At 39.5% G+C, this 22128-nt stretch overlaps 1 protein-coding gene and 1 long non-coding RNA gene across 3 annotated transcripts in view; one reads left to right on the forward strand and one right to left on the reverse strand.

The window, feature by feature from the left end:
* Window positions 1–1084: 1084 nt before the first annotated feature.
* Window positions 1085–22128, reverse strand: part of stag1a (STAG1 cohesin complex component a) — a 56951-nt gene continuing 35907 nt past the window's right edge. Inside the window, exons 2-32 of the mRNA XM_042500589.2 lie at window positions 21196–21408; window positions 20285–20405; window positions 19376–19531; window positions 18866–18962; window positions 18648–18724; window positions 17243–17447; window positions 16551–16702; window positions 15769–15842; window positions 15470–15593; window positions 15180–15278; window positions 14588–14667; window positions 14358–14465; window positions 13987–14101; window positions 13515–13632; window positions 13110–13213; window positions 12476–12568; window positions 11867–12160; window positions 10940–11010; window positions 10482–10650; window positions 8834–8926; window positions 6976–7150; window positions 6685–6824; window positions 6143–6244; window positions 5878–6026; window positions 4757–4885; window positions 4462–4664; window positions 4186–4354; window positions 3967–4083; window positions 3718–3832; window positions 3494–3574; window positions 1085–2707 (exon numbers count right to left, since the gene is read on the reverse strand). Coding sequence (XP_042356523.1) covers window positions 2684–2707; window positions 3494–3574; window positions 3718–3832; window positions 3967–4083; window positions 4186–4354; window positions 4462–4664; window positions 4757–4885; window positions 5878–6026; window positions 6143–6244; window positions 6685–6824; window positions 6976–7150; window positions 8834–8926; window positions 10482–10650; window positions 10940–11010; window positions 11867–12160; window positions 12476–12568; window positions 13110–13213; window positions 13515–13632; window positions 13987–14101; window positions 14358–14465; window positions 14588–14667; window positions 15180–15278; window positions 15470–15593; window positions 15769–15842; window positions 16551–16702; window positions 17243–17447; window positions 18648–18724; window positions 18866–18962; window positions 19376–19531; window positions 20285–20405; window positions 21196–21224 — 3783 coding nt within the window. The 5' untranslated portion in view covers window positions 21225–21408 and the 3' untranslated portion in view covers window positions 1085–2683. The remainder of the gene's footprint in view (window positions 2708–3493; window positions 3575–3717; window positions 3833–3966; window positions 4084–4185; window positions 4355–4461; window positions 4665–4756; window positions 4886–5877; window positions 6027–6142; window positions 6245–6684; window positions 6825–6975; window positions 7151–8833; window positions 8927–10481; window positions 10651–10939; window positions 11011–11866; window positions 12161–12475; window positions 12569–13109; window positions 13214–13514; window positions 13633–13986; window positions 14102–14357; window positions 14466–14587; window positions 14668–15179; window positions 15279–15469; window positions 15594–15768; window positions 15843–16550; window positions 16703–17242; window positions 17448–18647; window positions 18725–18865; window positions 18963–19375; window positions 19532–20284; window positions 20406–21195; window positions 21409–22128) is intronic.
* Window positions 4529–5866, forward strand: LOC148187425 (uncharacterized). Of its 2 annotated transcripts, none has more exons than XR_015778661.1 (3): window positions 4529–4654; window positions 4893–5019; window positions 5101–5866. It is a non-coding gene; the product is annotated as an uncharacterized LOC148187425 (long non-coding RNA). The 2 variants fall into 2 exon arrangements; XR_015778662.1 differs by having other exon boundaries at window positions 5104–5866.

The following is a 22128-nucleotide window of genomic DNA, read 5'->3' on the forward strand; positions in this document are numbered from 1 at the left end:
CTGTCCAAAAGTAACAAAATCCACCTACCAGAGTCTCTGAAGTACGCAAGCAGCCCGACAGGGAGATGTCATGGTGGGAAAAAATAAATAAATAAAATTAAAAACGCCGTGCTCTGGATTTGACCGCCAGCCCAGTCATCCTGCGGTTGCTCGGAAACCATTGGAGACTCCAGGAAGTGACGACTCCCAATTAACCGTCACCTTGGTAACGGGAAAATTTGACATCTCATCTTAAATCAGCTGAAATTACAAGATAATTTCTGATCAGCTGTAACATTTTTATCTTAAACACTGTTTTACAGCTATCAAAATATTCTTAACTAAACATTAACCCACTTAAGTTTGCTTGGTTGTTGTGGAACATCCATTTCAACTGTTAAATTCATCTTTTAACCCTTTGAAACCTGGGCAAACTGGTTTAATTAAAAAATAAATTATAAAAAAAAAAAGAAAAAAAAGCCAATGAGAAATTCAAAAATAATTGACCTAAAAATTAGCAAGAAATTATTAAAAAGTTACCTAAAAATTAGCAAAAAGGTAAATTTTTTTAAAAAGACAAGTAAAAAAAATATCTTTTTTGTATTTTGAATATATAATCTAATCATCAAAAAATATAGTTTCTGAACATTTTACCTTTTTTATTAATTTTTTAATTTATTTAATTTTTTTAACATTTTCTTTCTATCCCTCTCTCTTGTTTCAGGATGTTTCTTGTCACCCTTTACCAGTCTCTTGAAAATTGCTGACTGAATTTTTGTCATGTTTTGAGGAGAACTAAACCTATATGCTCCTGTGTGTAGGATTTAGGGGAATATATTGGCAAAACTGGAATATAAGGCATCTGAACGCAGCACAACAACACTGATGTACTTCCAGGTTTTAATGGGTTAAAATGAACCATGTGTTAAGAATTGTTTTGTCAAATATAACAACTGTTTTTAAAGTCAAACATAAACTGTTTGACTTGCGCTATAAAGTTAAAAGTCCACTATAAAAACTTCAGCAAAGCTGAAAGTTGACAACAGCTGTTTTGAGCCAAACTGAGGTTGTGAAACAAAGTTGCACACAAACACTGGTCCATAAATCGATTACAGATTTTATTTTATTAGAAAGAATTTAGGTTCACAGAAAAAAAAAACAGGCTTTTAGAGCATTTTAGGGCAACTGATGTCAACTGCACTGCAGAAAAGATCCAATTGTCTCTGATATTTACAGGACTGCCAAGCCAGCCGAGGGAGAAGGTAAATGATTGATTAACCGACGGTGGGTGAACGACGATATGGCTGGAAACATTCAAAACACATTCAAACAAATCTGTCAGACATAGAAATCCGTCACTGTACTGGATTTGAACGATGATAACAACAAATCTGCAACTTCTTGGATCAGTTAACACTGAAGGCGGGTGTGAAAACTTAATTTGTAAAATGAACAAATTGAAGAGATGACCTGCCGTAATACTGAACTGTGAAACGATTACAATCAGACCATACAGCGCTTAAAAACTGGTTTTCCATAGCAACAATCTGAGCTTGGTAACCATTAGATATGAGATACAGGTGTAGGGGACGGGGCTGGAATATACTGTAAGTATGTAGGCCACAATTTGGCAACAAACAAGATACATATTCAAGAAAAGGCTGTACAAACATCAGACAAAAACAAAAACACACTTGATTTAAAACTTTAGTACTAAAGCTACAGAATTCAAAATATGTTTATTGTCTTTTTTTTAAAACTTTTTAACTTCAAAACGCCGTTATTCAAGGGTGTGTGTTTATGTGTGTGTGTGCAGAACGTTTTCCGAGATCTGAGAGGGTGGAGGCTTCTGTCCGAGGTCGGTTGCGAGGGGGGCGGGGAGGGGAGAGGTGGCTTCGCCGTCAAATGACAACACTTTTTGCTTTGACATCACACACACAAGACAGTTACATCACTTCCGCCAAGTCACTCTACAGCTGTTGACCTCAGTGTGCGTGTGCGACTACTCGACCATCATCACCACCGACACTTTACACACACACATCACACACCAGCACCACCACATACAAGGACTCGGATGGCGAACAGAGAGAGGAAGAGGGGTCGGTGGGCGGTAATAAGAGCAAAGATATAGAACACTTAGTATTGAGATCTCCTTTGTGTTGGATTTGACCAACGGTTCGAAGTGCGACACCAAAAAGAAGGGGGGGCTGTACAGAGTGTTACGCTGCTCTGTGCTGCTGATCGGGAGCGGAACCAAACAACTGTACATCTGTGTTATCGGGGAACCGTAAAAACTGCGAGTACTCGTCGGCCGGCAGCACGATTACTTAGCCATCAGTGCTACCGCTAAACCAACAGGCTCGAAAGGAGGAGGATTTGGAGCAAGACGAAGCTCTTGAATAATCCGCACTAGATTCTGGAGAATATTCTGGATCCTCTGGCCCACGCCTGAAAGAACAGAGCCGATCCTCGCTTCACACTTCCAGGTGAGATCCAGCCGATGCGGGATCTTTCAGCAGATCCACTTGACAAACATCCTTCCATCATGTCTTATAGAAAGAGAAAAGTACTTCAACAATGTTTTTTTCTTCTTCTTAAGAGTTTGAATGGCAGGTTATCTGGGTTAGACGTCCCAACCCCCCCCCTCTTCTGTTTACTCCTGATGTGGATCCTCATCTCAGGATCTTTGCCTCTTCCCAGATCAGAACATCGGCATGCTGAAACCCTGCAACGATGGAGAGGAGAGCGACTGTCAGACAACGATATATCTCAGCTGCTACCCTGCAGTAAGCAGTACGCATGGCTGTCTGCACAGTATCTGTCTGATTACCAGTATGGGGTACTGGTAGGGTTGCGCACCGTTCACATTTGAACCAATACCGTAACAGTTATGGTACCTGGAATTAAATCCAAAATCCATTTTTGAACAAGGTGCAGGGGTGACGTAGCAGACTAAAAGAATTTCTGCCAGGCTGCTCTTTTCCAATCACACACAGCTAAATCTTCTGTCTCCATCTGCCTGCTTGTGTGTGTGTATGAGTGTGCTCGTCCAGCAGTGATACTGAGCTATTACTAAAATAATACAGGAAATAGACCAGACGCCAAAAATACTGCGGCATATTGGGGCTGCCACAGTTGAAAATTTCACTTTCTACATGTTGTGGCTTGAAAATCAGATATAAAAAATGATAGTTTCCATTTAATGTTTTTTTTTAATTATTGCTTATAATATTCTTGATTAATTATTTGATCCAAAAGTAGTAAAATAAGTTAAGTCCATCACAATATGTCAAAGGCCAAATTTGTTTGTTTTGTTAGAAGATATTCAGTTTACTGTAATATCCAGTAAAATGAAAAATAAAAAAATAAGATAAAATAGCAAACACAAACATTTCAGAGGCTGGAGACATGTAGTCACAAATTAATTTGTGTTGATATACACAATTATGTAACTAAACGGTTCGGCTTTGAGTTTTTTGAGTCAAATTCTCGGACTAAAGTTTTTACTCACCGACTCGTCCTCAATCATCGCTGCGGAGTCAAAGAAGTCCGGTCTTAATTCCGCTCTTTCGCGTCTGTTCCTCGATGGCGGCTGGAAAGTAGAAAAGCCACAATCAGGACATTTAATTTAAAGAAAAATAACTGATTTTTTTTTTAAATTTTAAAAAGTTTTTACTATTTATCGTTATTGCGTTTAGGATTTCACAAATGTGGTGAGAGAGTGACGGGACTGACCAGATCGATCACCATAGTGTCTTCAAACTCCTCGTTCATGTCCTCCAGCTGGCCCCGCGATGACATCATCACGTCCTCAAAGATGGGCTCTGCGTCATCCTCCATCAACCCACGCCTGATGGGAAATGTCATTCAGGCAAAGACAAAAAAAACACGCTATTTATTGTCTTTTTTTTGATGGATGGTGGCTCTCTAGTTTAACAGAGGACTGACATAAAACACGTTTAAGGTAAGAAGTCTTCTACTTACACGGTCTGCCGGACGCCCTGATTGCTGCGTGATTTGATGTAGTTCATGCCCGTCCGGTCCTTCCTGCTCACCTCCTCCATCTTCTGCTGGCCGAGCCACGACATCTGCATCTGCGGACTGAAGACAAACAGAAGCTCAACATCCTCCACTTCGACAACAGTGAATAAATTTACAAAACATTTTAATGTGTGTTTGTATTTTCATCGTGCACACACTCACTTGTGTACGTAGTCGTTCTCTGATCCGGGTTCTGAGTCGGGGTCGGGCATGTGTTCTGCTGGTCTGTTCTCTCTGAGGACTGTTGAGGTGAGTTGAGGGGTCTGCAGCGCTCCCGGTGTCTGAAGAGTGTCATTACGTAACATCCACGAGCCCTCGACACTACTCTCCTCTGAAAATAAACAGCGTCCACAGAGTCAGTAACACAACAACGGGGAAAAGATTCAGTGCTGCAAAGTCAACCCGCATAACCGAGTAACCCTCATCATCTCATCTCACCCTCGATGCGTTTCTTGTGTATCGGCGGTCGTCCCTTCTTGCTGCGGACTGAACCCGCCTTGCTGCTGGAGCCCGATGTGACAGACATGTGGTCCTCGTCTCCTCCCGTCAGCAGGCTGTTCCTGTAGGAGATCAGCGGCAGCCACACGTCCTCCCGACGCTCCGACATCGAATCTGACATGAACTTCTCCAGGTACGAGTGGCTGAGGAGACATGCAGCATTTTAGCATAATTAACTAAATTATTATTATTTTTTTTTTCCGCTGTAGGTAAAAAGACCGAAGGGAGTACTTACACTGTCTTTTTGTCTTGGCGGATTAGTTTGGAGGAAAATTCACTCAGAACCTCCAGGAAGGCCAGGTTGATGGGAGGAAACTCTGTTCCTCGTGGATTCTGGTACTTAAATGCAAACTCTATTCCATCCCTGACAGGAGAGAGAGACAGACAGAGAGGAAGAGACATTACATCAGAGACAAACAAGGACAGAAAATGACAACAATTCAAAAAAGTCCTCACTTTTTCCAGCCATTTAGGGACCCAATTTGCATTTCAGAAAGCGTAAGTGCTCAAAAAAGTGTTGTTACCTCCACCACATAGGTCATGTTTTTGTTGCTGTTTGTAAATTTGTCTGTTTTTCAGCAGGATTACAGAAAAACTACTGGCCTGATTTTCATGAATGTGGTGGGAGAGTGTCACAGAAGCCATTACTTTTAGGAGCTGATCTGAATCACAAAGCGGATATCATCACCTTCAAAATATAAGGTTCTTCTCATTATAAGGTTATTATTTATTTATTTTTATATTATGTATTGTATGTTCTATCTTTTCTATTGTGATCAGTAACTTCAGTGTTATTGTGTCATATATTTTCTTAAAATGCAAATAAAAAAACAAATTATAAGATTCTATCTAACATTTTTGTCAGAGTTTTGAGTTATTCATATATTCTTTTTCTGTGACAACTTGTTGACTTTATACGAGGTGTTTAAGTTATATGCATTCTGACTTTTTATTTCGAAAACAAACTGGTTCGTATTGTGTTTGCTATTTAAAATGCAAATTTTAAAAGTTCATTATCTCAAAACCTAAATTCTCAGGTGGCGATATCCAAATGTTGTTTTCCCCCATTCGTTAACATTACGTGATTGGGCGTTTGAAAAGTCTGTGCTCTCAGAGTGCCCTTATAGTTATTGAAGCGCTTATATGAAAATATTGTGCTCTACACTCATGACTGACCCAAAATGCTCCACTTATATCCAGATTTCCTTTAGCATCACTAAAATGCAGCACAGTCAAATGCAAACTTTCTATTCCCCTGATGGTCTTTTATTTCACTTTAATCTCATCTGAAGTGTTATGTACTAGCTGTGAGTCCTCTCTAACGCCCCCTACAGAACTCAGCACTCATGCTCTTACTTGTGCAGCGTAGCAACAGCCTCTCTGGTCTTGATTTGATCCAGGCCGAAGGTGAGGGCAAAGCGTCGAGCCAGTTCTTTGATGCCGCTGACGTGAGACGATGTCCGGTCCAGGTTGGGCCCCTGGTCCTGCAGCAGCTCGTTGAACAGCTGCAACACACAAGATGACAAAGAGTTTGTGGCTGCACACACGAGAACTCACATATCTAACTTAGAAAGCTGTGCAGGTACAGAAGCCTGTAGTGTTGTCTTTATTAATGTCGCACCTGCTGCAGACTGAGGATGAGCGTCTTGGCACAGAGAATCTTGTCCGTCTGTCTGGTTTTACTCAGAGTCTCCTTGATGATGTCGCCGTAATCATTATAGTACTGAGGCAGAGAAACAACACAATTAAAAACATGCACGATGACACAGTTTAGTACATTTGTTCTCATATCATCTACAGATTTATACTAACAACGGCAATCGAAAATCAAAATTTTGTAAAGAAAATCTGACAAATTCTTTCTTTCCCATTTATTCCACCTGTATTAGATCATTCCTTCCTCCTCTATTTTTCCACATATAATGATCACCAATTTGACAATATTGTATTAATAAATTATAATTGGAAATCAAAGATATTGCTAGTCTAGACTATCTTTAAAATCGCCTCTTTAGAGACAGTTTCAATGTTATCTAAATGTTTTTAAGTTTTCTTATTTTCCTTTGTCCTTTGTCCTTCTGGCTTCCAGTTTGTATCAGATTCATATCGCCTCTTTTATGTTGGTTATAATGATATGGATGTAAAGCACAGATGAGCAGTCACCTTCATGTAGTGTTTGAAGATGTCGGCAGCAGCAGGCATGTCTACGATGTCGTAGATGATGAGTTTGCAGAAAGCGGCGAGCAGATTTCTCCTTTTGTGGAGAGCCTCGATCTTGTTGGCCTCGTCCTCCTCGTCTCCCTCTACACGCAGAGAAATGAAGAGGGGAACGAAGAAAATTTAAATTTCACATGAATGAGGGCATTTTGTTGATTTTTCAAACAAGTTCATCTCTTCTTCTCTTCTTATCTAGTCACAAAAACAACCTGCTTTTGCCCTGTAAAAAGCTCTCACCCATGCTCTGACTCTCGTCGTCCTGGTCGATGAAGACGTGGTCCAGGACGAAGTTGAGCAGCTCGTTCTGCAGAGTGCTGTCTGGGTTGAAGACCAGCGGCTGGAGGCCCTCCCTGCCGCCAGAAACCAGCTGGTGACTGAAGATCATCAGCAGGTCGCAGAGAAGCATGAACGCCTGAAAAAGAGGCACAAATGAGGAGTCAAACATGATTTGATGCAAAAAGTGTTACCTGTTTCTTTTACAACAAAACCTTTACTGGCGAAATTATTTGATGCCATCTGGCAACCTTTTCTTCGATATTTGGAGAAAACAGCAGCGTAATGCCATTTGATGATTTCTGTTCTGTTTGTTTGTTTCCCTATTTTTTCTTTTGTTTTATTTTTATATTCATTTTTTATTATTTAAAAATTTAAAGAGTTGTGTCTGTATTAGTTATGTAAATGCTCTAATTATATTTACGCTGCAATTGCATATTTAGCAATAATTTCTATGTTTGTGTATATTTGTGAGAAATTGCTAACGACAAATTGACCCTTCTCATTAAAATGCTTCAAACAAAACTCAAGACTGACTGTGAAAGCAGAAGGTATTAGCCAGGCATTGCCGAACCTAGTCTGGAACATTTCTGCTTATTTTCGGTTTCCAGGGGGCGTTATCAATGGCTTATCATCACGTGACATAGCGTTGAGTGAATATTGACCCTGTGAGGATGGCCATCGCTGCACATTAGGCCAAAAATATCTTAGTCTTAGAAACAGACTACAGCGTGCAAAGATGAGTTATGTTGAACTTCTGCCAAATCCTGTCCGAAGTGCAGCAAACATCTGTCTTTTCAAGAAAAAAGTTCAAAGTGCAGTTGATTGTTCTTCTTTCTCGTAAATAGACCGTCCTTCTCATTTAACAGTTAAGCAAAAGTGCCTTCTATTAGTTTCCACAACAGCTGCGGCCATTGTGGTTATTTGGAAACTGCCTCAACGGCGCTCCTCTTCACCGTCTTCGCATCAAACACGCCCCCTATTAAATAAAAAGTGTTGGAAATCTGTCTAGTGTGGAGAGGAGCCAAATGCATCTGCCAGAACAAATAAAATATGAGCTTGCAGATTCTTCTTGTTCCAGGGCAAAGAAATCATTCCTGTTCTGTCGAAATAGATACACAATTTCCATCAACATAACATTTCCACCTATTTAAACTAACATGCAGTTTATCACAATGTGCAATTATTTTTCATGTGCTATTGGTGTATTTTTTTACTGTCGAGTTTTACGTCTTGTTTTTTACTATTTATACTGTTGTTTTCACTGTATTTCTATTTTTCTGCTTAATTCCTATTTCTATTTCTAGTTATGCATCTTGTTTTTCACTATTATATCATTCTTTTTGCTCTATTTATCTTGTACATACCTTGCTTTGATATCCCTTTGCTGCTGTAACAATGCAAAATTCCCCGTTGTGAGACTGATAAAGAATTATCTTTTTCTATTTCCTTTCTAGTTTTTTAGAACATTAAAATAAATGGATCCGTAAGCATTGAAAAACACTTCAAGTTAAAACCATTTAAAAATTCTCTAGTCCCTCTGTAATATGGGTCAATCAGAATTGCTCTGTCACTGAAGTTTGGTCTCCAAATCAACAAATATCATAATATGAAAAATGACAGAAGAAAATACAGAAAAACAATTCAAGTCCTGAAAATGTTCAATTAGATTTTTTTGACACAATAATCATATTTTCTAAACACAGAATACAGAGCAGCCAAAGAAATTGTTTCATCACTCACGCTGTCATAACAAATCACACACTGTGACGGTGGTGTCTAATTTTTTACACAGACTGTCACATTAGGTGTGTGTTGTTACCTGTTCTTTGACTGGTGTGTTGACGTTGGACAGGCACTGCTGGCACACAGCCAGGAACGACTTCACCACTCTCCTGAGAGCCACCAGATCATCCTGCGCACACACACGCACACACACACCATTAACCAAGTGTCACGTATAATAGGCACTTTAATGGAAATCGATGTTAAACAGCAGCATCAGTCAGGCAGCAACAATGAAGTGATCAAACTTTAATGATTTCAATAAATCACTGACTAACTTCACTGCAGCAGAAGAATCAATACACTTCGTGTCGATGCCGTGTTATTTCGAGGCCTCACAGAGCGCTAACAATGATCGAATGATGATGATCCAGTTTTATTTATTTTTTTATTCTTGACACATTGTCAGCCCAGGACATTTTTTATCAAGATATTCTGCATATTTCAAATACAAATAGACAAAAAATGATTCCTATATAATTAATTTTACATCTGCACACAATACATTCCCTAAAATGCTATTAACTGACATACAGAAGTATCTATTTCTGTACCACAAAGACAGTAAATCAACTTCCTTCTTATTGATTTAATGAGAAATGACGTTATAACTACAGCTGCATGTCATACTATTATTGGCAGTTTGTGCCAAGTGTGGGACTCACTCTGTAGGACTAAAAGTCACTTATTTTTTCTCGATTCTTTTTCATTCTCAACTGGGCAAGAGGCAGAAAAGGGACGAGAAAAAAACAAAAAAGTTTGCAAAACAATTAAAAGTAAATAAAAAAATACAACCCAAATCACTAAGATGTGGATTTGCGCTATATTAATATCATCATATGATCTCTGCCTTGGGTGAAAAACGGTCATTTTAATTTTAGAAGTGTTACTTGTCAGTTTATGGATATGGCAAATTTGTACAGGATAAAGATCACAGACAACCTCCACAATTATTATAAATTACTGGAGGTGCTCATGTAATGCTCATCCAGTATGAGCAAGGTTTATGTCATTTTAGTCTGTAGGAAATTATGACTGTTTTAGCTGGATGTCTATTTCCGTGCATGCACATAGTGAGCAATGGAAAACAGTTTTATCTATCTTGTATATGTGCACAAACATGGTCAATAATGCTGATTCTGATTATGGGTATTTTCCCTAGCTGTCTTTTGGTTTGTCTTGTTGTTGAAAGGGGATTTAAAAATAAACTTTCCTTCCAATTATGGACTCAACTAGACTTTAATTGCAGCTCTAGTTAATAATGAAGAAATTAAGTGGGATAGAATGGGTCCACACGGGGAATCATTACTGCTTTAGCAACTTAAAATACGGCGCTGTAGGGAAGGGGGACATTCCCCAGCAGTGGATTATGAGTTAAACGCTTTTGGAGGTTTGGGCTTCAGTGTGCTATAAAATAGCATCTTTGGGATTTGACGCCTCTGTGCGGTGTTTAAGTGTTAAATGAGATCGATTGGGGGATAAGCCCCTGAATCAGAAGGAAACATCCGGTCCGATAGTGAGATGAATTTTCACAGGTAAGCTGCTCCTCTCTGCTGAGGTACAGATAAGCTCCTGTCCCTCTGCGCCACCGACGCTCAGACACAGCGGTCTTAACTCTGAGCCCCCCACTGAGGATGAGCTGAGATCTGAGCGTGTTAGAGCTGTCAGTGAGGTGAGTCTCGCACCTTGCTGGGAGCCCCCTCTGTGATCTTGACCAGCTGCCAGAGGATGGAGTAGTGAGAGCACTGCAGGGCCTGGACGGCTATCTGCTCTGGCATGGAGCCCTGCTCGATGCCCGCCTTCAGCAGCCGGTAGCAGTTCCCAAATAAATCCCACCGCGTCAAGTCGTGGGCACTGAGGCGGAAAACAAGAGGAAGACACATTAGATAGAGGAAGTCTCCAGTCTTTAATTTTCTAGTTCTATCTTCACATCAGTGAGAATCCACTGATAGTAAACAGAATGTCTTGTTTTTTAATGCTTGTCATGTTGGGCTCTGGGAAACTACAATGGACATTTGACTTTTTTCCCAACATTTAAGAGACTTAAACAAGTAATTAAGAATCAATAAATTAATTTATAGTGACAGTAATCATTAGTTGCAGCCTTAAACACACAGACAGTGAGGAGTAAGGAGAGTCTTACTTGTGGAAGGCTGTGAGTCTTTTCAGTGTTGATAAAACATTGTAGATATCGTCATCATCGGCCTCCTCAGCCTGCACAATAACAAAAACATGACAGTACAGAAAGTTTAGACAAATATTTTTCTACTCACCTAAACACAAACACTTGACAAAACACTGAAATGTTTAAAATTCCACACATTCCCATTTTTAAAGCAAATATTTCATTAGTTAAGTGTTACTCTATCATTTGTGTTTCCGTGACACTGAGTGTAGAGCGGGGCTACTGGGCTATTTTGGGCAGGAGTCCTTTTAAAAAGCTAAGGGCCCCCAAAAACAGACATTTCGCTGAGCTATCAATCTCACTATGTATAAAGACTTGTATCTTCAATACTTTTATTTTGCTGCACTGCCATTGTACAACATTTACTGCTGACATTTTTACAACCTCTCGTTACAAACAGAATTCTCCTTTATTAGATTAACGGTCTGTCTGCAGTCCTTTTTACTGTGCTTTTGTACAGAAGTCTATTTCTGCAAAGGTGCTATACCAAATAAATGTTTCACTCATATTTATTACAGCTGTTCTTGCCCTTCCCTGAGTAAGCAGCCCACAGTTCAGCCAAAGTTTCACTGATTTTTTGTCTTTTTTTTTGGTCTTAATCGAGTTATTCATGGCTTCCCAACTGCACTGAGAAGCACAGAATCGAATGTTTTTACAGGCTTTGTTTAATGTAAACTATTATATATAATTTTAGGTAGCACATGTGGAATAAGGTGACTTTGGTGGAATATTGCTATTTTAAACTTCGATTTGGCTACATTTCCTTTTTGATTACTGATTGACTTATTGACTCCCTCACTGATCATTACGAATAATAAAATACACAGACATAGTTACTTTCACCCGTCCTTTCTGAACTAACTCCCGCCTCTCATCCCGTCATACCTCCTGCAGCAGCTCTTCGACAGAGTGCGCGAAGCGATCCGTCATCTCGTCGATGAGCTGCGAGCGGGCGATGTCCACGCGGTTCATGATGGTGTACTCTTCGGAGCAGAGGATGCTGTAGGTCTTACTGCAGGCCTCCAGCACATCCATCTCGATGTGCTTCTCCACCACTAGCCGGATCTGCTTCAGCAGGGCGTCCAGGTGCTTCTCCATGCGCCCGGCGCTGTACACGTCCAGGTCGAAGAACTGAGGGATCTGCAGCAGGTTGGCTACCTTCTCCGAGTCTGCCTGGTACTGTGGAGAAGGAGATGAAAAGAGGAGAATTAGATAAAGAATAAAAAAGTCACAAGCAAACATAAAGAGGCAGAGAAGAGATGAGATACCCATCAATCAACTTTGTTTCTGCTTCCCACTTAGCAAAATGGTCGATTACATTTAAATTATTTGGCAGGCACACTTGTCCGGAGTGGCATACATTCAATATCACTTCTCGTGACTACATAAGTAACAATCCAATCAATTATTTCGACAAACAGATCAGTCGCCCAGCCCACTCATTCATCAGTGTCTCTGCCGCTGGCTTCACGATGGACTTGAGGAAGGTCTTACCTTGGACAGAAGCATGGGCAGAGCCATGATGAAGTGCTCTGTCAGTTTGTTCTTATCGTCTATCTGGGTCTTCCTCTCCTTCGCTGTCAGCACCTGGACAAGCAGACACAAAACTTCAGGTCAAATATTATATGAGGTGTGAAAATAGGCAGAAAAATGACAAGGAACGTTATTCATGTGTAGAAAATAAATCAGCTTTCTGTTTCCTACCCAGACATTGTGCTTTCAGAAACTATTAAATAAATACAGAAATAAACCAATATACAAACAAGCACACACTGTTCAGTTGGTGCCATTATTATTTTGACAAACTTAGCAAGATCTGATATTCTTAGGGTTGATGTTTGTTTGAGATTTGAAAGCGGCTGAATTAATCTAGCAGCTGCTTTTACTCTCATCGTTAAAAAGAAACTGACTAAAGATATTCGTCAACTTGATCTCCTGTCAAACATAACGTTTTGGAGCACAGTCATTTAAATATCTCTTCTTCAGATCTAAATTTAGACAGCTTAATCCTCCACATGAGGGTATAAGCATCCACCTGTTTTCTCATCACATCATTTTCACCTTCGACTAAACTCATGAGCAATTCAAAGTGGTATCTGAAAGTATTGCGTGTATTTTTTGAACCTACCCGTTTGCCGGTGCCTCTGCCAACAGGTGGATGTGCCTCCGCTGCCTGTCGGATGGTGCACACTGTCAGCTCGATCAGAGCGCTCTCTTGTCTGTCTGACAACACTGCAGGGACACGTAGAAGAGAGAGAAAGTGACAGATAAAAAGAAGAAAGAGAAAAAAAATCACATTGTCAGCAAAGGTCAGAATCAGAGATCATTGTTTCAATGAGTACGATGTCACGGCATCATCTCTACAACCTGGTTTTCATCTGTGATGACATGCTCGATATTAAGTAAACGATATTTGACAGGCTTAAAGAGAGAATAAGAGCAGTGTGTGTGTGTGTGTGTGTGTGTGTGTGTGTGTGTGTGTGTGTGTGTGTGTGTGTGTGTGTGTGTGTGTGTGTGTGTGTGTGTGTCTCACCCTCCTCTCCCTGCACAGGCTCCTCCAGCAGAAGTTCAGTCATACACTCCCAGTCTTTCAGCAGCTCCTGAGAGCTCTCCCACAGCGAGTCCACCAGGTAGGCTGCATGCTCATGGAGCTTCACACACACAGAGACACTTAGTACATCATCCATCAGGTTTTGTAGGCATTGTGTGAAATATTTTATAGATGAAATCTAGAAGTTTTAATCAGCTACAAAGATGGCGATACGTATGTCACAAAAGATTCACTGTCAACCACGACAGGTCAACCTGACGAGGATTTTTTTTTCTCATTATTGATATAGTTTAGTGTGTCCCCAGTGATGCAAATGTGCCAGTTTCGGGGTTTTTACCAAACTCAACCCAACACTCAATATCAAATAATTATTTAAAAACAGAAAAAAAACCCTGAAAAGCACATTTGTGCATCCTCTGGATGTATTATTTGTCATGTGTGAATTATGTATTACCTCGCTCTCCAGAAAGAAGAGCACCAGCATGCGGATGAGATTTCCGTTGGGACTGCTCCTCCCTCTGCGCTTAGCCAGCGCCTCTTCTGCCTGCGGATCATGACGACTGAACAACCTGACAGAGAGAGAAGCAGAGGGGGAGAGCAAGATTGAAAGAGAGAGATGGAAAAGAGGAGAGTGAAATGTACAAAAGGGGAATAGACAGAAGACAAGAGTGAAGAGGAGGAAAGGCAGTGAAATAAGGCAAATAAGACATGCATTTGAAACCACTATAAGATGACAAATAAGAGCTGACTAAAAGTCAAGATTATCATTATTTTAAACCAGAACTAATTCAAGATAAATTAGGAGAAATATGAGGATAGACTCACTTCCTGTGCAGGAACTCTCCAGCAGCTACTGCGACTGGTCGGTGGGCAGAGTAAACCAGGTGATACACATTCTCACAGTCCTCATTGGATAAGGCGTCTTCACTGCCCCTGCAACAGATAATCACAAGAAAAGAAAGAAAACATTTAAAAACAGACCTAAGTGTCTCCTCTGACTTTTTTTTAAACTTGGAAATAGTTGTAAAACGGTTAAAAATGTTGAAGTAACTCACTGCAGGATGAGTGTAACCAGTCTGATGGCCTCCACAGCAACGTCATACTCCTTATCCAGCGTCATTGATACGATACGATCCTGTCAAAACAGACAGAATTTAACAAGGAAAGAAAACACAGACATAAGTAGAAACACAACACAAATCACCAATTCGAAAACAAACACTCTACAGTTTGAGCTGTTTCTGACCCGATTGAGAGAGAGAGACCGTGCGCCTCAGAGCTTCAGTGTTACATGAGAGAGATCCTGCTTGTCAGTGATTGCGACACTTTATAGTTTGTCAAGTTTAAAAAAAAACTCAGTTATCAGTACAATAATCTGCATCCAGTAATGTAAATTAGTCTGTTAAATGTAACCGCTGGGTAAAATGATCATTTGTCACTGTGTGTGTGACAGAAGCAGCAGCCTTTGCAAAAAAAAAAGAAGAAAAAAAAAGGCTATCCGAATGCCTGAATTGAAAATCGAATACCTACCAATTAAAGAATATCCGAATATTTGGCTCCAGCCCTATCTAAAACTCTCAAATCATAAAGTGTGTGCCTAGCTTAAAAAGCACCCAGGATTGTGATTTCCACTCTTGCAGGTGTTACCTTAAAGCGGTTGGTGAACAGCTCTAATTTGGGGAACAGTTCTCTGTTTGTGTACAGGTTCTGCAGAGCCTTCAGGCACTTCAGACGCACCTCTCCTTGCTGAAAGTGAGAGAGAGAGACGGTTAAAATCTGATCCTGGTGGGCTAAAGGTGTAACATTCTGTCTTTGTATAAACATCATCACACCCATTGAATCAAGGAAGCTGTGGAGCACCAAAATATCAACCAGGTCTTGAAGAAATGTGAGGAAAAAAACAACTAAACAGAGAGGTGGTGCGACTGTGTGCTTACCCTATCATGTAGTGTCCAGCCAACATATTTCAGGTAACTATCATTAAGAAAAGCATCACTGTACATCTTCATCCACACTCCGATTTCCTCAATACAGATGGCTCGGATTTCAGCGATGGCATCCCTGGAAAACAAAAAGTACAATCACCATCCATCATAATTATTATCATGACCAACAAGGCTGCTCAGTCTTGATGGTAAGTGTAACTTTATCTTTTTTTTGTGTGGTCACCATCACTATAACCAACTAAACAAAAAAACTGTAAAAAGCAACGATCAGATCAATAAACACAGTGTACCTGTAGCGATGCACAAAGATTCCCTTGAAGATGGAGTTCATCATATTCTCTATTTCATCTTGGTTTTCTTGAAGCTGCACAGAGGAAAAGAGATCATTTTGGGCAAGACTGTGGACAAAACATTGAGATGATGCAATATGAGAACAAGCTAAACAGCGACAGCAGCTGCTATCCTAATGGCTCGACTATTTGAATCATTTTATTGTATTTATTTTATTGGTTTTAATTTAGGTGTGTTTTTACTTTAACTGGTTGATTTGTTTATCTACTGTTTAATCTTGTATTATTGGTTTTACTCCTGTGTTATCCTTTTTTGGTCAATTTATCTTATTTTATTCTATTTTTAGTTCTTTTTTCCATTTTAATTAATATGTATCATCCTCTTTTTAGGGTCTAATTTTATTATTTATTGTACCTAGTTTTATTTTTATTTTTTAATCAATTCTTACTCAGTCTTTTTCTCTTTTATTGGTTTATTTACCATCTTAATTATTATTCTATGACTTTTTTATATTTAATGGATTTGATTCACGTTTATGGTCAGTTAAAGGGTTTGTCGTGTGCCTGTAACCTGTACCTCACACTTTGTGCAGCACATTGTGCTCCCATCTGTTATAAAATGTGCTAGAAATAAAGTTTTGCTTGCTTGCTTAATATAACAAACCATAATACATTAAGCTGATTACTAATTTCAGCTCCATGCATGAAAGGTCTGCACAAAAAAGGTTTCGATTCTGAAATCTAGTATCAAATGTGAAGAGTAACTTCAAACACCAGCTCACCTCCTTCCTTTTCTGTAGCAGCAGCTCCAGCTTCTCGTTGGCTCGTTTGCCGGCTATCTTGTTCCTCTCAGCCTCGTACTGTCTCTGCGTGTTGTCCTGGTGAATGCTCAGGTTTAACGCCACATTCACGAGCGCTGTCATCAGCTTCATCGCTATGCAGAGACAGAAATGCACAAATAAGGCTCAGTAATAAATGCATGCTCATATGCTTTAGACTTTTCCCTCAGAGGAAATATTCTGATTTGACATGTACCTGCGAGTAAAGTTTTAACTGTATGATATCAAGTTTACTCGACAGGGATTACAGAAGATGAACAATGACTTTAAACTATCAAATAAGTTAAATAAATTAAATCCAGTACATCCAAGAAGAAATCAATATGGAAAGAAATTGATTTTTTTTTTTTTTTTTTTTTTAAAAGCCAAAGTAAATGCATAAATAAATAAATACATAACAAATAAATAGTGTAAAAAAACCCCAAAATAATGTTGAAATAACTAGATAAATGCAGAAATAAGTAAAAGTTAAAAATGTACACTTTAAAAAACAACAACATTAGCATTATCATTCACTTCCGGCCAATGTGGAAGTGTGTGTAATTCTAATTATTGCTCTGCAACGTGCTGTACAAATAAATGTCTCATTGTAGTGAGAAAAACTGTTGCTGTCCTCATAAAGCCAGAGTCGTTACCTGCTAATGTGGAGGTGTGTCTGAAGGCTCGCACTTGAGAGTCCGACAGCCCGGTGAGGAGCGAGATCACCGTATCCATCATGTACTCGTCGTAGATGATGCTGTACTGACACTGGCGAATCAAGACGCTGATAAACTCACAGAAGTTGTAGCGAAACTTCTTCCACATGGGCCCTGGCATGGTGAGAGGATAATCGCCGCTGTCCTGTTGACAGAAACACAGTCATCAGAGAAACAATGTTATTATTTTTAAAATGAGCTCTGGTCCAAGCGTCTGTGTTGGTGAGCATTCATCCTGCTCGAGTGTTTTTGTGCAAAAAGCTGTTTTCTTGCAGGTACTGAATTGTCAGATTATCCCATCATTCACTTCTGTGTCAAAGTTAAAGAAATTTTGGTCCTTTTCTGCTCAGATAGGTAAAAGGGTTATAATTCACAAGATTATTTAATGCGAAAAATCCAATGGTTTGTCATAGATGTGTATTTGCTCAGAAACATATTTTCAGTGACGTGTTTTTTTTGTCATTCTGCCTGCTTATCGTGATTTTCTGGTTGAGTTTAACAGCACAGAAATAGCACAAACATGCTATTTTGCCATTACGCTGTTTTGCTGAATGTGCTATTTCATTCAAATGTGAACGTTTGTTCATTTTTCGCTACACCTGACCCTGTGAATTTAAATAAATGTTTTTTACCCAGTTCACAACTTTCTGCAGGTTACATGGCGGTTACTTGACCCTGTGCAGGACTCTGGGAATACATTAGAAGCATACATTTGTTACCTAATTTCCTGTATTTTCTGCTCAGACTTCAAACCTCACACTGAATATAAAAAGAAACCTCTTTGAGCTTTTGACAAAGACTAAGGATAAGGTATCAAATCCATCTGAAGCCTTTGTTATTTTGTGGAGGATTATTCCTGCTATAACCAGAACCTGAGATAAGCATACTCTGTGTACACAGTTTGTATCGAAAGGCAACATATTTGCCTCGTAAATATGATCATAAATACAGCATTACAACCACTTGTTTGGGCTGGTGTAAAAGTAAATACTTTGGGTTTAACATTTATATAGAATTAGTGATTGCATTTGAGACAAAATATTCTCTCATTTGGGACAAACTCTTGTTTGGGCTTCTACATTTTACACCTACAAATATTAAAATAAAATACTTTTTTTAAATACTGAGTGTAGCTGTTAAAAAAAGAAATTATAAAGAAATGGCTTTTGTGAGACGTCTAGTTCTTTAATTACATTGCAAAAAAGCGAAAGAGATTAATCATTGTGTGAAAGTACTGCTGCTGTTGAGTAAAAAAAAAAAAGAAAATTACAGCTACATCCTTGCATCGAGTTACATGACAAAAGTTTCACAGAAACATTTATGACTTTCTGTCTGAAGTCGTTACCTCATCAAACTCCTCAGTCATCTTGCGGATGATCTCGGCGTTCTGCATGTTCCTGAACATCTCAATCCTCACGGTGCCTGTTTACCGAACAACAACGACAGGATTTAAATCGGATTTAGTTTTGTTATTGCAGGAGTTTGACACCTGAACAGAGAATGAGTGACTTCAGTAATGATTGATGCGGTGACACTAAGATGCAAAAGTTTCACTGCTCTCACCTTTGCACCCTGAGCACTGGATGAAGAAATTGATGAGGTCCAGCAGCGCCAAGTCTCTGTCCTGTTTATACGACTCGATCCACTCGTCCACCACAGACTACACACACACACACACACACACACACACACACACACACACACATACACACAATCACAACAGTGAGATTTGTATTTCTTCATTGGAAAACTTATTTTATATAGAAGAAAAAAAAACTTAAATCAACAGGAGCAGTACTTGGATTTAGTTAAAAAATAAAATTAACATTTGTCCTTAAATCCTGCTACATTTTTTGGAGTCGAAGGAGAAGTTTAGGATTCTCAAAGCCTGGGGGCTGGACTCTTACTGCAAATTGGAGCCACTGTACAGGGGACTGACATGAGCTCAGCCAAAGTTTTGATTAATTAAACTTAAGTGAAATATAGTTCTTGTAAGATATCAGCAAGAAAAAAAACTACTGACTACTTTAGAGGAATAACGCAGTATATTATGAGTAAACTATATCCACCCACCTGCATGGCACTCTTGCCCAGTTTGACCACTTCAAATAGAGTGACGGGATCTCCGCCGTCTCCATTATGTTGAGCAACACCGTTGGCTTTCCCTCGCCCTCTCGCTATGCCCATAGCCTTATCCGTCGGTGACTTCCGAGGCTTTTTATTGGACGCCTGTGCGGACAGAAATATCAGTAACACAGGGAGAAACAAATCAGAATCCCAGTAAGATTTATTGCCAGGATGGTTTTAACTTACAAGGAATTTGCTTTGGCTTTTGGTGCATACATAAAATATACAATAAACACAATAGGTGGAAACAAAAAAAAGGCAAAGTACTGCAAGCATCCAGAAAATAAACATAGATAGAATAATAGAGGACAAAATACTATAAATACTATGATATAAAAATATGTACAATATATCTGTTTCAGAGTATAAAGAACCCAAACTCATATAGCAATGTACAAATTCAGGGACATACAAACACAGAAATACAGAGACTCTGGGTTATAACAGCTTGTTTCCCCAAATCTTCAAACACATACACAATAGAAACACCCAAATAAAGAGACAGTCACACACACAGACTTATTGTTAAAGGGAGACTTTGCAAATTGTCAGCCAAGTCTGTGTCACGGCAATGTGGAGAATGTGCATCTATGTGCAAGTGACCTCCAGAGATTTCTGCCAAAAATCAGCCCAAATCCACACACACATCATCAATGATGCAAAATGATGTGTTTCGAATCACCCTGCTGTCTTTTGCTGATGTTTCCAGCCCTGCGGGTCGGGGGGGGGGCAATCATTGCTCACCTGTACCAACTCCCCACACCCGCTTAAGAATCTATAAATTATCCCTTTAACTGCTTTTTCTCACTCATTTTCTCTTTCGTAACACTCACTCCACTTAACACAGACTCATACCGGTGCTTGTTTTCCAGGCCTCCCTCTCTTCTTCTTGCCTTTCACCTCTGGATCTTCCATCTCACTCATGCTCATACTTAAACCCACAGCATCTGTCGCCCCAGACTCATTGGATGAGTCCCTAAAAGAGCAAAACACAAAAACCGTGACTCGTATGCATTCAAAAGCTTTTCTTCATCCGCAGAGTTAATGTTCACTTCTAACATGATGGATAATAATATTCACATGAGGGCAAATCTTCAGATGAAGAGCAAACCCAAGAGCTCGTTTTAGTGAGGTAAAACTCTGACTTGCATGTGTTTTTGCATTTTGTGCAAAGATTATATGCTTATGCAAACACGAATGTGAGTCATACACAAGCTGAAAACAAATGTTTAGACAAAACTTTCATCAAGGGAAACAGAGGGGTCACCAGTGACATCTACTCCTAAAAAACTTGAAATTACAGTACAAAAAACACAAGTTATGCAAGTGTTTTCAAATGGTTGAAACTCAAGTACGAGATGGAGAAATGACTGCTGCTTAGTGTTTGTTGATTTGGGGTACAGAGAGGGTATCGCACTCTCACCGAAAATATTTTCAATATCATGGGTGAATATTAAGCTGATTTTGACAAAAAGTCCACAAGATCTGAGAATGTGACTTGTCCTTTAGCGAGACCTCAGACACAAAACAAAACAGAAGAAGCTGAAGGTATGCAAAACTAAATGCTTCATTTGTCTGTCGGGTCTTTTCCATAATGTTGTCAGACACTCAGAATCACAATCTGAGCTTGTTGTGGCAAAAACACTTTAAATGAAAGTAATTTGACAGGTTAGGTGGCTACATTGTAGCCTGTCTGGAGCTCTCTTTTGAGTTTTTTCCACAGTACGATAAATGCACTCTAATTCTTGTATGTGTGTTTCACTCACTGTAGGACAGGCAGCTCCGAGGTGATCATCCTGGTTAGTGGGGCTGGCGGTGAGGTGTGTAACTGTTTGTGTGTCTCTTCAGGACTGAGTGTGTTTCAGGTCTTGGAGGCACAAGACAGCAGCTCAGTTGGGGGGAAAGTTGTGGAAGGGCAGGGAGGAGAGGCTCCAGGACGGACTGCACTCAACTTGCTGGCACTTAACTCTCTTCAACTCCTGGAAAAAAACAAAGGAGAAAATAATAATTCTGCCGTACATTTCAAACCAGAAACGACCATAAATGACAGAGATACTCTGTTGCAGCTAAACAAAGGCATGTGCACATGAACAGAAACTTGATTTAGATCACAAAGGCAAGTTATTACAGAGGAAATGAGGCGACTGCCTAAAATCGTTGATTTCTTTTACTTAACGGTGACAAACAGCTGCCCTACATGGTTTTTGGTGTTATATAACACCGCACAGTTTATATGATGTGTGAAGAATCACAGTGTCCAAAGTGTCACAACTATAAAATGTCAGAGAAAGCAGAGAGAGAGGGAGAGACAGCTCAATCTTTCAGTCAGGCTGCAGAGGTGGAAATGGGGAGAGGAGGACACCAACTGGTCACTTTGAGAACTACAACAGCAAAATATTGTGGAGCGTGTTGTGAGGATTTGTACACAAAAGTGTTGTTATTGAAAAAAAATTCAGAAACAACAACAATTTTTCAGAAATGTACCTAAACTAAATGTATTGAATGAAGAGTAAGATCAAGTTAAAATGTTAAAAATACAACATTTTAAACTTTGTGAAAGTATTAGAGAGAAGGCAGGAAGCTGCTTTGACTTTATACTTATGGTTAAAAAAAAAAACAAGTGAAATGGGGTTTTTGTTAGATAAAGGCTGAAGATAAATGTGATTTCCAGAAACCTTTCCAGAGTTGTGAAAACTCCC

This window comes from Plectropomus leopardus, chromosome 14, assembly GCF_026936395.1.
Source record: "Plectropomus leopardus strain MGB_pleo_1.0 chromosome 14, ASM2693639v1, whole genome shotgun sequence".
Classification (NCBI taxonomy): domain Eukaryota; kingdom Metazoa; phylum Chordata; class Actinopteri; order Perciformes; family Serranidae; genus Plectropomus; species Plectropomus leopardus.